This window comes from Furipterus horrens, unplaced genomic scaffold (genome assembly GCF_987537825.1).
Source record: "Furipterus horrens unplaced genomic scaffold, mFurHor1.1.pri manual_scaffold_5, whole genome shotgun sequence".
Taxonomy (NCBI): domain Eukaryota; kingdom Metazoa; phylum Chordata; class Mammalia; order Chiroptera; family Furipteridae; genus Furipterus; species Furipterus horrens.
The window spans coordinates 185597317-185611428 of NW_028327175.1; the positions used below are offsets into that span (position 1 = coordinate 185597317).

A 14112-nucleotide genomic window follows, 5' to 3' on the forward strand; every position below is an offset into this window, starting at 1 on the left:
TTGGACCCTTCAGCTGCGAAGAGAGAGGGGGTCTGCTGCATGGGCAACAGCAGACCCTCCACATCACCCTGCCCAGGCTCTGTAGCTTCAGCTTCACTGGAGAGGACACTCCAGCGTCATCGCAAGATGTCGATTCAACACGGGAGGAGACAGATACTGTGTCACTCCCGAGTCGGACTGCACAGCCATTCTCGGCGGTGCAGATAGACTCTTAAGAAGCTACACCATCGTCTCTCGAGACGGACAGCTGCCGAACGAACTGTAGTCATTCTGTTGCTATTTTGTGCTTGCATGAAAGTTTTGTTTAATGGAATGTAAAGCTCCTTAGTTCAAGGGTTTTGTTAGTTGTATCACAGTCCCTGAGGTAGTTGCAGTCCTCCAGGAAATAGGTGGGATTCCAAAAGCAAGGATTTTACGAGGAGCATCATTCATGAGAGAACTGGGGAGAAAGCCAGAGGAGCTGCGAGCACATCAGACTGTGACACATACATGACACTGTAGTGGAAGAGGGAAGGGAGGATAGGGGACTCTTTGACAGTCTGAGGGAGGTTCAGAAAGTCAGCTGGGGAGTCTTCTAGCCAAAGGCAGCCAGAGGAGTCCCCTGTGTCCCAGGGATGGATCTGCCTCAGCGTTCCTGTCTCACTCAGCCCTTGGTTGCCATCAGGCCATGGAAAGCGTGGTATTGGCCCCAGCCAGGTGCTGGGTTTCAGAGCACGGCCCTGGGGACCTTAGCTCAGCATGGCATTTGGCACATGGCTCCACACTGCATTTAGAATAAAATTCAGATTCACCTCAGTGCTGACTTTCTCTGCTGCCTCATGTTCTATGGGCTTCCCCTCTCTGGCACCCTGTCCTTCCTCAGGCTCCTCAATCTGCCATGAGCCTTCCCACGTTAGCATGCTTTCACGTCCCCAGATTACAGATAGCATCCTCAGCTCTTTCTCATCATGCAGTCTCTCCCGGGGGAGCATCCCTTCCCACCAGCAACTTGGTACCCTCCCTTTCACCAGCTCAAGCTCCCTTCATCACATCCTATCTGTCTTTTTCATATTTCTTGCTACTTAAATTATCTTGTTTTTATTGTCTGTCTCCCACCGGAATAAAAGCTCAATGAGGACAGGAGCATTGTGTTTCTGGCCCTATGAAATAGTTCCCAGTCCATAGTAGCTTTTCAGTTCCAACTATAAACCATTTAATTAATACATTTTTTTCTGTTGTAGCCCTAGCCAGGTAACTCAGTTTGGTTAGAGCATTGTTCCAATACGCCAAGGTTGTAGTTTCAATCTCTGGCAGAGCATGTATAAGAATCAATCAATGAATGCATAAATAATAGAAAAACAAATGGATGTTCCTCTCTCTCTCCCTTCTTCTCCCTCTCTAAAATCAATAAAAATAAAAATGAAAAATTTTCTGTTGAACAAATAAATGCATACATTACAGTGAAGGCTCTCTGCAATTTCTGCATGTGCTATTTAACAAACATGTCTTTCTGGTCTTAAGCAGGTCCTTCAGTGGGCTTCAACAACATCTGCAATGCTGCTTACACACTGGGGAAACATAAAAGCCGCTTGCATTTCCCAACAATGCTGAAGATTCGTCAAACACCGGCATCGATGAGTCTCACATTATAAGATGTGCATTACTGGTGGTTAGCCTAGTCCAAAGATGTATTTTTCTTTTTCTTTTCTTATTGAGTTTATTGGGATGACATTGGGTAATAAAGCTGTATAGGTTTTAGGTGTACAATTCTATAATACATCATCTGTATGTTGTGTTGTGTTTGCCAACCTAGTTGTCTTCTTCCATCACCTTTATCCCCCCTTAATCCTCTCCTCCCCCCCTCGCCCCCCCTCCCGACAAGCACCACACTGTTGTCTGTGCAAAGACGTATTTCTCAAAGCTTGACTGTTTCACGAGTCACTGATTACCTATGTGAATACCACCTCTTCGGTTCTGATGAGGAATAATGAAATGAATACGCACTAGTAACCCGGCCAATGGCAGCAGCACCAAGTCACCCACTGAGTCCTAACTTTTCACTTCGAAGATGTAAGTTTATGTCACTTTCCCAGAACCTCTTATCAAACTGTGGAAACTTCATCTAAAAGGGAAGACGTTTATCTTAACAAAAGGACACAATGAGAAAAATGATGAGGCTCCCTCTGTCATTACTCAGCATGCAAAGCAGGGAGGGAAGGTGGCTGAGAAATGTCACACTAAGTTTATTCAACAAAGGGGGGTGTATGTGGCAGAACCGAAAAGGGTAAACCCCAATGATATACACATATGCACATGTATACACATATGCATACCATATATATATACACACATACATATATAGTAACTGCTGAGAGAGTGAGAGGAATCTTACATATTCATATTTTCTCTACTGTATTAAAAAGTAAATCTGTGCCCTGAAGCAATTTAAGTGAAACAATGCAAACGAAATTTTCTTTCCCTTGGTCTACTGTTTGGCTTTGGGTGGATAATCTTTCCTCTAGAAACTTCCTAAATATGATGCCTCCCTCAATCTGACCATGGTGGTCTTACTGTTCCCCTCTACTTGATTAAATTTTAGACAGGCTTCTTCCTAACTACATATAGGTTCATCACCTCCCTTTTCTTAGGACATTTTCTTTGGAAAACTTGGAAGTTTAAGTTGTTTCTTTTGTTACTTCGAGATGCAAATCTCCTTTTAACCAGGAAATGCTTTCTCAAGGACCTGGGAGCCACCCCTTTGAAATGTAATCATCAAAATAATAATAATAATAATAATAATAATAATAATAATAATAATAATAAAATAGGACCCCTCTCTGAGATGGTAGGAGCCTCACTTCCATCAGCAGCAATAATCAAACACAGACGGCCTAAATACACCCCCAAAGTCCTCCCGTACTTTTCCACTAGCTCATCCCAGAGATTAAAAATCTTCCTGCCTTTTGTTTCTCTTGAGTTCAATCTGACCTAACTCCCTGTGATGAAATTTGCCTTTAATATGTCACAAATGTCATTAAAATTTTCTAGTCATATATCTGCAACTCTGGACAACTCATCTGACTAAAGGCAAATTAAGGATGCTTAATGGTTCAGGCATGTGGTTCAAGGAGGGGAGACTACTCCCCTGGTTCAAGCTCTTTAATAAACAGGCTTCTGAAATGAAGGAAATCCATTTAATGGAGTGACTTTCTGTTGGATGATGCCTTTCAAGAGACTTTAGGAAAAGGAAATCCAGCCTTCTCCATTAAAGTTAAAAACTTCTGCTCTGAAAAAGGCACTGTTAAGAGAATGAAAAGACAAGCCACAGAATGAAAGAAAATCTGTAAAACACATATCTGGTGAAGGACTGTATCCAAAATATACAAAAAAATTCTTAAATAATGACAATATGAATACAATCCAGTTAAAGAGTGAGCAAAAGAGCTGAACATACACCTCACCAAAGATCTACAGATGGCAGAAAAGCATAGGGAATGTTCAAAATAATATGCCATTAGAAATTACAAATTAAAAAAACAAAGAGATAATCACTACACACCTATCAGAATGGCTAAAATTCAAAACACTGACTGACACCATCAAATGCTGGGAAGGATGTGAGGCAAGAAACTCTCGTTCATTGCTGGTGGGAAAGCAATATGGTGCAGCCACTTTGGAAGACAGTTTGGCCATTTCTTACAAAGCTAAGCATAGTCTTACTACATGATCCATCAATCGTGTTTGTCCAAATGAGCTGAAAAATTAAGTCTCCACACACACACACACACACACACACACACACACACACACACACACACAAACTGTAAGCAAATGCTTATAGGAGCTTTAGTCATAATTACCAAACATCGAAGCAAGTAAGATTTCCTTCAGTAGGTGAGCAGATCAACAACTTGGTACATCTATACAATGGAATATTATGTATTGCTGAAAAGAAATGAGCTTCAAGCCACAAAAAGACATTAAAGAAACTTAAATGGATATTGCTAAGTGCAGAAGCCAGTCTGAAAAGGCTGCATATTGTATGATTGCAACTATATGATAGCCTGGAAAAGGCAAACGCATAGAGCGAAGTAAAAAGATCAGCAGTTGCAGGGGTTGTGGAGAGGGAAGGAGGGACAAACAGTAGAGCACAGGGGCCTTTTAGGGCAGTGAAACTATTCGGAATGATACTATAATGGTGAATACATAACCATTGTGCATTTGGCAAAATTCACAGAATTGTACAATGCAAAAAGTGAATCCTAATGCAAACTAAAAATGTATACAGTTAGTAACATTATAGGATAATCAATGGTAAAAAATATACCTTACCAATCCAAGATGTTAATAATGAGGGGCAGGGGAGAGGAATATATGGGGTCTCTCTGTATTTTCTATTCAATGTTTCTGTAAATCCAAAATCGCTACACACACACACACACAAGATTTCAGTAAAAGGAGGTAGGAAGTGATTAGAAACATTCCTTCTGGAGTCAGAGTCTTAGGCCCAGTTTATTACACTTATCTCATATTTTCTCACTTATAAAACAAGGATAATTATAGCATATGTCTCAAAATCCAGTTTAATAAAACAGATCATATGTATCAAGTGCTTAGAACAGATGGCAATTTCATCAATGGTAATTAATACCATTACCATCACCATTATTATTATTTGACTTATCACTGAACAGCCCAATAACCTTAAACCAGTAATTTCCCATTTCTGGGCCACAGTTTCCTATCTGAAAAATGATTCATTGGACCATATAAGCCCAAAGACCACGTACATTTAAGGTTCTCTCTGTTGTTCTAATGAGAGGATCAATGATATGCTTAACCAGGGCAACATCTGTGGGACAAATGGGTCAATGGCCCGTTAACGACACCTGTGTCATCCAGGACAAAGAACATCAGATGGAAAAGACACGCGAGCCAGCTAAGCAGGGTAATCTCAGAGCATGGGCCCTGGGTACAAATGGTCTGTGTTGGACACCCATTTCCACCACTTGCTAGTCAGGGCAAGTTATCTACCCCTCTGAAAAAGAGAGAGTAATACTACCCTATCCTGGGGCTGTTATGAGAACTCAGTGCATCCCACGACACAGAAAGTAGAGAAGGAAAGAGAAGTCAAAGTTGTCCTCCTTTTTGGCCCCCTGGCTGGGAGGCTGCCTCCCTGTCGGGACCTTGTGAGCCCTTACTATTTGGGCTTATCAAGCCCCTTGTGGTGAGGTGAGGGACCGAGACGGGAGGGAACGTTATGAAACATAACACCCAGCTACGTGAGAAATATCATACTTACACATGTTCAAAGTTGCTTACAAATTACTTTCTGAACTTGAAGGTTAAGATGCGAAGGTGAGAAATAAAAAACAGAACCTGTATCAGAATCCATTAATTCTGGAACTGGGCAATGAATATTATCTGAACCACCACGTGGTGTCTGACTGCCTGCCTATATATATCTGTTTGTCTGTCTGTCTCTCTCTCTCTCTGTCTTTCTAATTCTTCCTCCTCCTATTCTCCCTCCCTTTTATACTCTCTCTCTCTGCACAGCATTTACTTTCTCTACCTATATTCTTTAAATTTTTAAAAATTTTAATTTTCCATGATGCATATGTACCACTTGTATATTAACAATAAAAGTTTAGGATCCACTATACTTTTTTAGTGAATCCATCTGAATGCCTTTGTGTGTGGAAAAAACTGCTCCAAATGAGATCAATTTGTATTAACCTCCCATTTTCAATCAATAATTCCACCTTTCCATTTAAGTAAATTTTCATTCCACCTAATACTCTGACCATATTCAACTTTCTGAATAAATTACAAAATTGGTCTGTACTATGACTTATTCAAACCATTATCTGGTCTATGACAATACATGACATCTGTTGTGACTCTTCCCTCTCTTTTAATCTACTAGAACTTTTTTATGATACTGATTCATGTAAAAGATGTTCAGAGTATTTAGTCATTGGTATATGTAGATTTCTTTTAATAATTCAGTTTTTTAAAGTTGAACTTTGTAAAAAGCCTCTCTATTAACCATTTTCTTTTATAACTGGTTTAAGCTCTTCAAACACCACCAAAATACCAAAAAGCCTTACACATAATGAGGCTCACTCTTACCCTACATAAGATGAATGAGCAAATGGTCACTCTATGTGCCCCGGAGTCACAGAAAGAAAACAAAACAATACACCCTCTGGGGTCCTGTGACTACTACTTTGCTGGTGACCCACATCTTCCCCAAAGGGGGAGACCAGATCTGACCCAGCTCTTCCACAACTACTATCCTTTGTGCTCTGGTTAGAGGTCACAGGTCGGATGACCTCTGGCACTGTTGTACCGAGTAACCTCATTGGAGCAGGGGGGCGGTGATGAATCAACGAAGACAGAGTACTCACCATACACAGCGATGGTCTTGGTGTCTTGCAGGATGGCATTCCCCGCGGACACCTGCACTGTGATGGTGTTCATCCCTTCAGAAGTAAACTTGAATGATATGCTTCCCTCCAAGGTGATCAAGGGCTGAAATGAACAAGGGCACAGAGTGAGGGGGCAGTTCTTCCCTCACACATGCGACAGTGACCAACGAGCCACTTAGCTCAGTGGAGGCTCTTTCTGGAGACACCTGACTCCATCCACATTTTCCCATCATCTTGAGCCCAGGCCACAAAGGGACTGACTATTAGAGCCATGGCCTGAATTGGCTCCGCCCATTCCTTGTGACTATGAGACTCCTCTTCCAGCACCATGCTGACTGAGGGCTGGGAAGATTGATAGGTCTCACCTGCTAGTGGGTTATATCTCTCTTTATGGATAACCCACTCATATCAAGCAGATCCTTTAATCCAAGGAAACAACCAAATCAGAGCAAAACAGAGGGCTCCCATTAATCCAGATTTAAGCAGTAGTCACTGAAAATCTACAAGCTGCCAGGTGTTTATCTCCAGGATATACTGTTCGTAATAAATTAGAATGGAACACAGCAACCATGACCACCAAAATGGCAGTCGTTAGACAGCAGGGCCTTGGTGAGCAGCCCTATCAGCAGTTTTCTGGAGGCAGCTGCTATGGAAACAAGTACTAATTGGATAGTGGTTTGAGGACTCAGAAAAAAAAAAAAGAAAGAAAGAAAAGATTTGGAGCAGTGCCTGTAATACAATCAGATGCTAGGGTCCTGGAGGGAAGGATTATTAGCCTATTGACCTCCCTCAGTTCACTCCCTGCAATCCTTTCCCTCCTGTCTTTTCTTAATTAATTTTAAAATCAAAATTCATTTAATTCCCTGTATGGCAGAGGGAAGACTACAGCCAGCCTAAGACGTTCGCTCAACGTGATCTCTTGAAAATTTGGATTTCTGCTGAAAGGTAAATAATAGGAGACACAGAATGCAGTTGTTTAGGAATTTCACCTTCCAGTACTCACTTTCAGGCAAATAACAGGTTTCTGTTCTTCTGTTGTGGGTCAGGGGCCCGGTTTGGGCTGAATTTACATGGTTTCAGAACTAATGAAAAGGGGGCTTCTTTTCTGCTTAGTTATGTTAACTGGAGAGGTGAGAGATTTCTTCCACTGTCAGGCTTGTAGCAGGTCTAGGGTCAAGGGGGTTTCCTCGCTGGCTTGTGCAAAATTATGTCTCCAGCCAAAACTCAGCTCTGGGTTAGAAAAATATTTGCATTATAATAAAATGCTTTGCATTGGAACAGATAAGTCTGGAGTGAAAGAGCCTTGCTGGAAGAAGACAGGGGTGTTTCCAGTCCAGGGCAATCTGGCCTGGTGCCCGGTGAGAGGGATGCTCTGGGGCCTTAGTCCTCCTGCCTAAGTTTAGAAGCAAATTTTAATTTCTGAGAGTAGAGTGAGTTCAAAACTGGAACAGAGCACGTAGCCCCATATGAGAAGAATAAAAATTCACGCAGGCTTCAGAAGGCCTCAGATTTGGACGAGGTTGGAACAGACCACTTGGTCCGCCTCCTCTTTGCTTTTGTCATGAGGAAAATGAAGGACTCGGAGTAAATGAGGTGAAGGTCCCACTGGTTTGAAAAGGCCTGCTGCCTTTTGATCACAGGGGATGTTTTGGGAAAACAGAAGGGAAAAGCTGCCCTAGGGAAGTGGCTGTGTCTGATGCGGGGTGAGGAGGCCATTCAAGGGCCTGAGTGGTAAAGAGCACCTGTTGCTTTTGCCTGGTCCGCGTCTATTTGCCTTTTTCCCTTTGGGGACCCTTCGCTCCCTCATCTTGTTCTATGCGGATCTCAGGACACTGACTTCAATACCTCTCTTTCCGCCCCCAATGCTGTGATCAAGGCCTGGCTGATCATCCATACTCCACTCCAGGACTGCTGTTAGAACTTTGGGGACAGAGACTTTATTTTCTCTGCTAAGCTGTGAGGCTATAGGGCTCGGGCTGCTGCCAAGGGTCACTGCAAAGGAAAGCCCACGGCGAGAAAGACAGTAACACAGAGGGGAGAAGTGGGGGGTGCAGTGGTGAGAGAGGGAGTAGACACAGGCAGAGGGACTGAGAGGGACAGCGAGGCAGAGACCCGCTGATGGGAATGCCGGCGCACTGAGAGTGAGAGCCTGCTGGCCCTGCGGCCAGGCCCCCCACCCCAGCTCCTGACTTCCATGGGCCATCTCGTTCCCTTCTTGCCTCAGCCACTTGGAGCTGAGCTGCCCCTAGACCCCACGCGTGCTGTCTCCAACACGACCCACCTCCGTGCTGTTTCCGTACCACCACACGTAAGTGAGGGTGCCCACTTGGCTGGGCCACAGCACTGCCGTCGCGTTGACCTCTTTGTTCTTTGTGGTGACAAAGGGAAGGGACAGGTGTACGTGCTCCAGGGGACCTGAGGCACAAGAGAAGAGAGGAGGCATAGAGCGGGAAGAGCTTTTTCGGTTCCACCTTCTCTGCCCTAGAGAGAATACACAATCCATTCTGGAAGCCTCTGAAACACGAGTCATAGCTCCTGACAAAAGTGCTCAGGTGCTTTCTCTACTTTATAGAAGAGGACATATTGTGAATAATTACATCTCAACATTGTCCATTTACTGACCTTTTTCCAGGCCTAAAACCTGAGTCATTTACATGTTGTCGGTCGTCGTCGGCAGCCGTCCGTCTCGAGAGACGATGGCGTAGCTTCCTGAGAGTCTATCTGCACCGCCGAGAATGGCTGTGCAGTCCGATTCGGGAGTGACAATCCCTGCCGCACTTGGTACATGTAAAAGTTTAAAAATTGTTGAAGTACTTAAATGAACAGGCATAATATCAGATTTCATGGGGAAATGCAAAGTCTTTCCAAGAGGTTATTCCCTCAGTAGTAAACCAGGATTGTGAAAATCTCATGGGATCCATGTTGGGTGGTGAGGGCAGGAGGGATAAGTATTCTTTATTATTTACTGGGTCTGTGTGTATAAATGCGTGTCCTTGTGTGCGGATGTGTATTTCTGTGCATGTGCTCACCCATAAAGCCACCTGGGAAGGTAAATATGGAACAAACTGTGTCTGGTGTTGACTTACACTTGTCTAGGACAACGGCATGTGTGAGTGGGTCAAGGGCTCTGGTTCTCAGCGTCTCAGGATGTGCTTAACTAAGAAGAGGATAATTCTTATCTATGAAGGCCCATTAGATCAGAAACCTTAATCAGATGAACAAACCCCCAAAGATACAAATATCCTCCTCATAGAGAACCACTAAGATCTTTCCTGTGACCCATGACCTTTTCTCTGAGTCACTGTTCCCAGGGTGAACATGACAGAAATCTAGCATCCCCACCATTATTCCATGAGGTGGAGAAGGAAGTGGTACCCTGGGCCTCCCCACCTGCTCAATCACTGCCTCTTCTTTGGCTTGGCCTTTACACATGTTTCCTAGGATGCTGTCTCTGGCCTTTTCTCCTTCTGTACGCTCTTCTGCTGAGTACTGTCATCCACAGTCTGACCTTCAACTATCACCTACATGCTGAGGGTTCCAAAACCACCTTCTTGACTCCAGACTCAATTAAAAACCCATGATTTTCCCCCTTTCTGTAGTCTACATATATTGATGAATAAAACCAATGTTACCCAGGGGAGTAACCCAGAAGCAGAAAGGTGATCTAGATTGCTTATTTCTTACCACCTACATCCATTTAGGAAACCATTGATTTGGTTTCATAAATATCTCTCAGAGCTCCCTCCCCCACCCCTCACCTGGACCATTACAACTCTCTTACTGATTTCCCTACCTCTAACCTATCCCTACTCTGATCCACCTGCGGTGTTATGTGTCCAAGGCCTGCCTCCCTCAATAATACACAAGCTGCACCGAGCACCAGGTATCCCAGCCTCTGTAATAAAATATATGTTCCAGGGTGAGGGCACAGCATGCACACAGACCTTGATGGAGAGGTGGGTCCCTACATTTGAAGAATGGTAAGGAAACCCAAATGGCTGCAGTGCAGAGATGGGGGGGCGGGAGTGGAAGCCTGTGAAATCTCAGAGGGATTCAGGACATGCAGCATGTTGTCATTGCAGGCCCTGAAATGTATATATGCACCTGTGTAACTTCGTTCTGGCATGTGTATACATTATACACTCATACAGTGAATGGCCATGACTATGGACCTTCTCACCCTCCAGATGGTTCTGAGATTTTCCTAGAAAGCCAAGGGGATCATGCTATTCACTAGCTCAAAATTGAAATCCCCATGACTTAATTATAATAACAATGATAGTAGAACACCTATGGATCTAAAATTTGTGAGACAGAGAACAACTCTTGGAGGATAAGAGCCCTTCATATTTACCTTTATCGAGAAGGCTAGCATAGTTTCTGAGATATAGCAGATACCCAAACAATCACGGGGTAAGAAATGATATCACCGATGTCTCTGCTTTTGTTCATGCTTCTCTCTCTCTTTATAGAATTTGAGGCTTCGTGAGCAGCATACAGAATAGAATCGATTTTCTGGCTTATAAACCATATGGTAAAAAGGAGTTGGTCACAGACAGCATGGTTCAAAGGGGCAATAAAGGGCAACATTACTGAGCGATGACTGTGTACCACCTATCCTGCTAATGAGTTTTCTTCTCATTTAATCCTCACAGCAACCCCAGGAAGCAGGCACTACTGTCATCCCCATCTAACATGAACAGACCGGGAAAGCTGACCTTCCTCAAATGCAGGAGGTGAACTAAAGCAGCTGGATTCCAGAGCCCAAGTGCTGGCCAGTGGAAATGTTCGATAAGACTTTCCCATTTTAACAGAAGAGCTAGTCAGAGTCACTACTGACTGAGGACTTAAATACGACCCAGGCACTGCAGCCTGAACGTCACACATTCTCTCATACAGTGCAATGCTCCTGCTAGTCCCCTGTTGGCTCTGGCAGGCCCCGCCTCGTCCCACGCCAAGGCCTTGGCTCCTACACCTTTCTAATGGCACCTGTAAGACTTCAAGTCTCAGTTCCAGGCCCCTCTCTTATGTGACAGTTCTCCTAACTCCCCAGATCTGAGTTAAATCTATGCAAATGCAAGAACCAGATCACCTCTGTTAGTTCCATTCTGAAAAGCTTAATTTTCTTGGTCTCTGTCACCTATGAGTATTTATTACTATTTTTTAAAAGTCAGAACATCAAAGTTAACATGATGAAGATGTATCCTGTTAATGACAAAAATTGAGTATGGGACTGAACTATGGTCAATCATTCATTTCAATGGCTTTTGAGTGCCGCTATGTGTTGGGCATTATTCTAGGTGCTGGGGACAGCTGGCCCTAGGTGGAGTGTATGCATTATTGAGGGAAGCAGGCATGGGGTAGGGGGGAGTGTACTGTTTTTGATAGGTCGGTCAAGGGAAGTCTTTCAGAAGAAGAGATGACCTTTAAGCAGTGACCTGAATAAAGTACAAGACACCCAGTGTCTGTTTGTGATGCTCCAGGGTGAGGGTGGAGCAAGTGTACAGACCTTGAGCAGAGGGTATGCTCTTCATGTCTGAGAAACAGCAAGAAAGGGCTGCAGTGCCGAGACGGAGGGAAGGACTGGGAGCCCAGGAGGTCTAAAAGGCATTGAGAATACACAGCATGTCCACCTGATAGGCCCTGAAGCATGCACATGTGTTTGCATGAATTCATCCCAGAATGTTTATATGTTATACATTCACACAAATGTGCGGAATTCTTCTTTCAGATTCCCAGATCCTCTTCTATTCATTTACTTGTTGGATGTTTAAAATATCTACTTCCTGCTATCCCAAAACCTACCCCTGAAGCATCTCTCTTCTGCACAGAGGGTGTGGTCTGCCCTAACAGAGCCATGAAGTGAAGCTCCAGCCCCTGGAGGCCCCAGCTGGCTGGCTGCCCCAAGCTCAGAGCTGACAAGCGAGCAGATGCTTTTCCAGCAGAGAGGTGCCTGCAATGCCCCAAAGGAACGGGAGGTGGCACTGCATCACTCCATATGAATCTTCCTGGCAAAGTGGCTGAGGGGACTAAGAATTACTCCTGTATGTGAGGTTTCCCTGCTCTTTTCTTGTTTAGTGCCCCCTGTGCTGCAGGAAACAGCTGACTGACCATCCTGTGTGTGTGTGTGTGTGTACATGTGCACACATGCACTGATTGTTCAGGCCTGTCTATAGATCTTCTCTGACCCCCAAATTGAATAGTGTGCATGCATCATATTGCTATTTGTCTGAAATGTTTTAACATCTACTAGAAGAAACAAGTGCCTCAACTATAAAGATCGGATCCTAAAATAGAGCTCCTTAAACTTCGGTGTGCATAAGAATCATCCTAACCTGTTCAAAGCAGATTATGGAGCTACATGCCCAGGACACCACATTTTTGTCATGTAATTTGGGGGCAGGAGACTCATTAAAACACACTTTATAAAACCCAAGTAGGACATTTGCTGGCCAATATAATGAGCCTGTGAAAAGTTGCAAAGCTGCCCAGGATCTCAGGAAACAGATCACTTCACCCTAAGATGGAGACAGTAAGACATCTGCAAACACCAAAATAAGGATGATGCCTGTGCATCCCGTTAACGACAAAATTTGTAATAAGGCAGCTGAAGAGAGAGGTTTCGGAAGGACTAGAAAATCCACTTCATTTTTTCGTCTTCCATTCTGCAAATTTGCAGTTTTCAGTGATTTTTTTTCCTGAAAAACTGGCTAAGATAGGGCAGCTTTCTGAGCAGAAATATGCCTGTCCTCTTAATTTTCTGTCCCAGGTAAGGCAACAACGGTGGCACCTTTGTGGGCCCCATTAGTTTGAAACAAGCAGAGCACAGTGATACTTTCCCTAAGGAGTTCCCAACAGACTGGCTACAACAGGTTGCCCAGCCATTGCGAGCTGCCTGCCCACTCCTAGAAACCTTGCAGCAGGAATACCATCTCCATGTGCTTCTGATGACCTTTGCAAACTGGTATGAAAAGCCTCTGATTTGGAATCCAATCACCCTTCTGAACTGGAAATTGGAGAGAGTGTGTTCAAGACTGGCAAGATGGGGAGAGTCCTGGGCAGAGGGGAGGGTCGGGGCTGGGAGGGGCAGAGGCAGGCCTGGCAAGCTGAGCTGGGACTTGCTGCTCAGAACCCACGATGTACAAGTGCATATGCTACTTTGTGATAATTGAAAATCAAGCTTTACTAGTCGGTAAGTCCCAGCAGCATATCATGCTCGACAGAACCTTTCAGAAACAAAGCGTGCATGCCTCATCACGACAGAGAAAAATCGAGGCTCAGAGAAATGGAGTGACTGGGCCAGGACTTAAGGCCCGTGTCTGGATCTTCCAACTCTCAACTCAGTCCAGGACTCAGTTTTTGTGTTTGCTTTTTCTAAATGCCACTTCCCTCCCTCAGACCACATTCTGGCACCGTGGCCGTGAATGTTGCCAGGATACCCTTCCGGTTTGAGCTTTGGGAAAGTGTGAATCAACTACGGTCTTGCTCTGACTTCTCATTAATTTAAAAGGTGCTGAAGTCACAGCACTCCTTCAATCCTTGCCTTCCACGTCTGAAGGAAAAGGCTGTGTTTGTTGCCTGCCACGGGAGAGGTGTCTGGGTGAGCAAAGGGGTCTGTGTGAGGAGTAACACACCATGGGTCCTTTAGGAGAGAGGCGCTGAAGAACATGCTGAAACTAACTGCTCATGACCTTGGTTTTGG

The 14112-nt window shown here is 44.3% G+C and overlaps 1 protein-coding gene across 4 annotated transcripts in view; it reads right to left on the bottom strand.

The window, feature by feature from the left end:
• SORCS1 (sortilin related VPS10 domain containing receptor 1) overlaps positions 1-14112 on the bottom strand; it is a 504897-nt gene that overhangs the window by 36750 nt on the left and 454035 nt on the right. For all 4 annotated transcript variants that reach the window (XM_090278555.1, XM_090278558.1, XM_090278556.1 and 1 more), the window contains exons 20-21: positions 8692-8825; positions 6390-6513 (exon numbers count right to left, since the gene is read on the bottom strand). In XM_090278555.1, coding sequence (XP_090134681.1) covers positions 6390-6513; positions 8692-8825 — 258 coding nt within the window. The remainder of the gene's footprint in view (positions 1-6389; positions 6514-8691; positions 8826-14112) is intronic.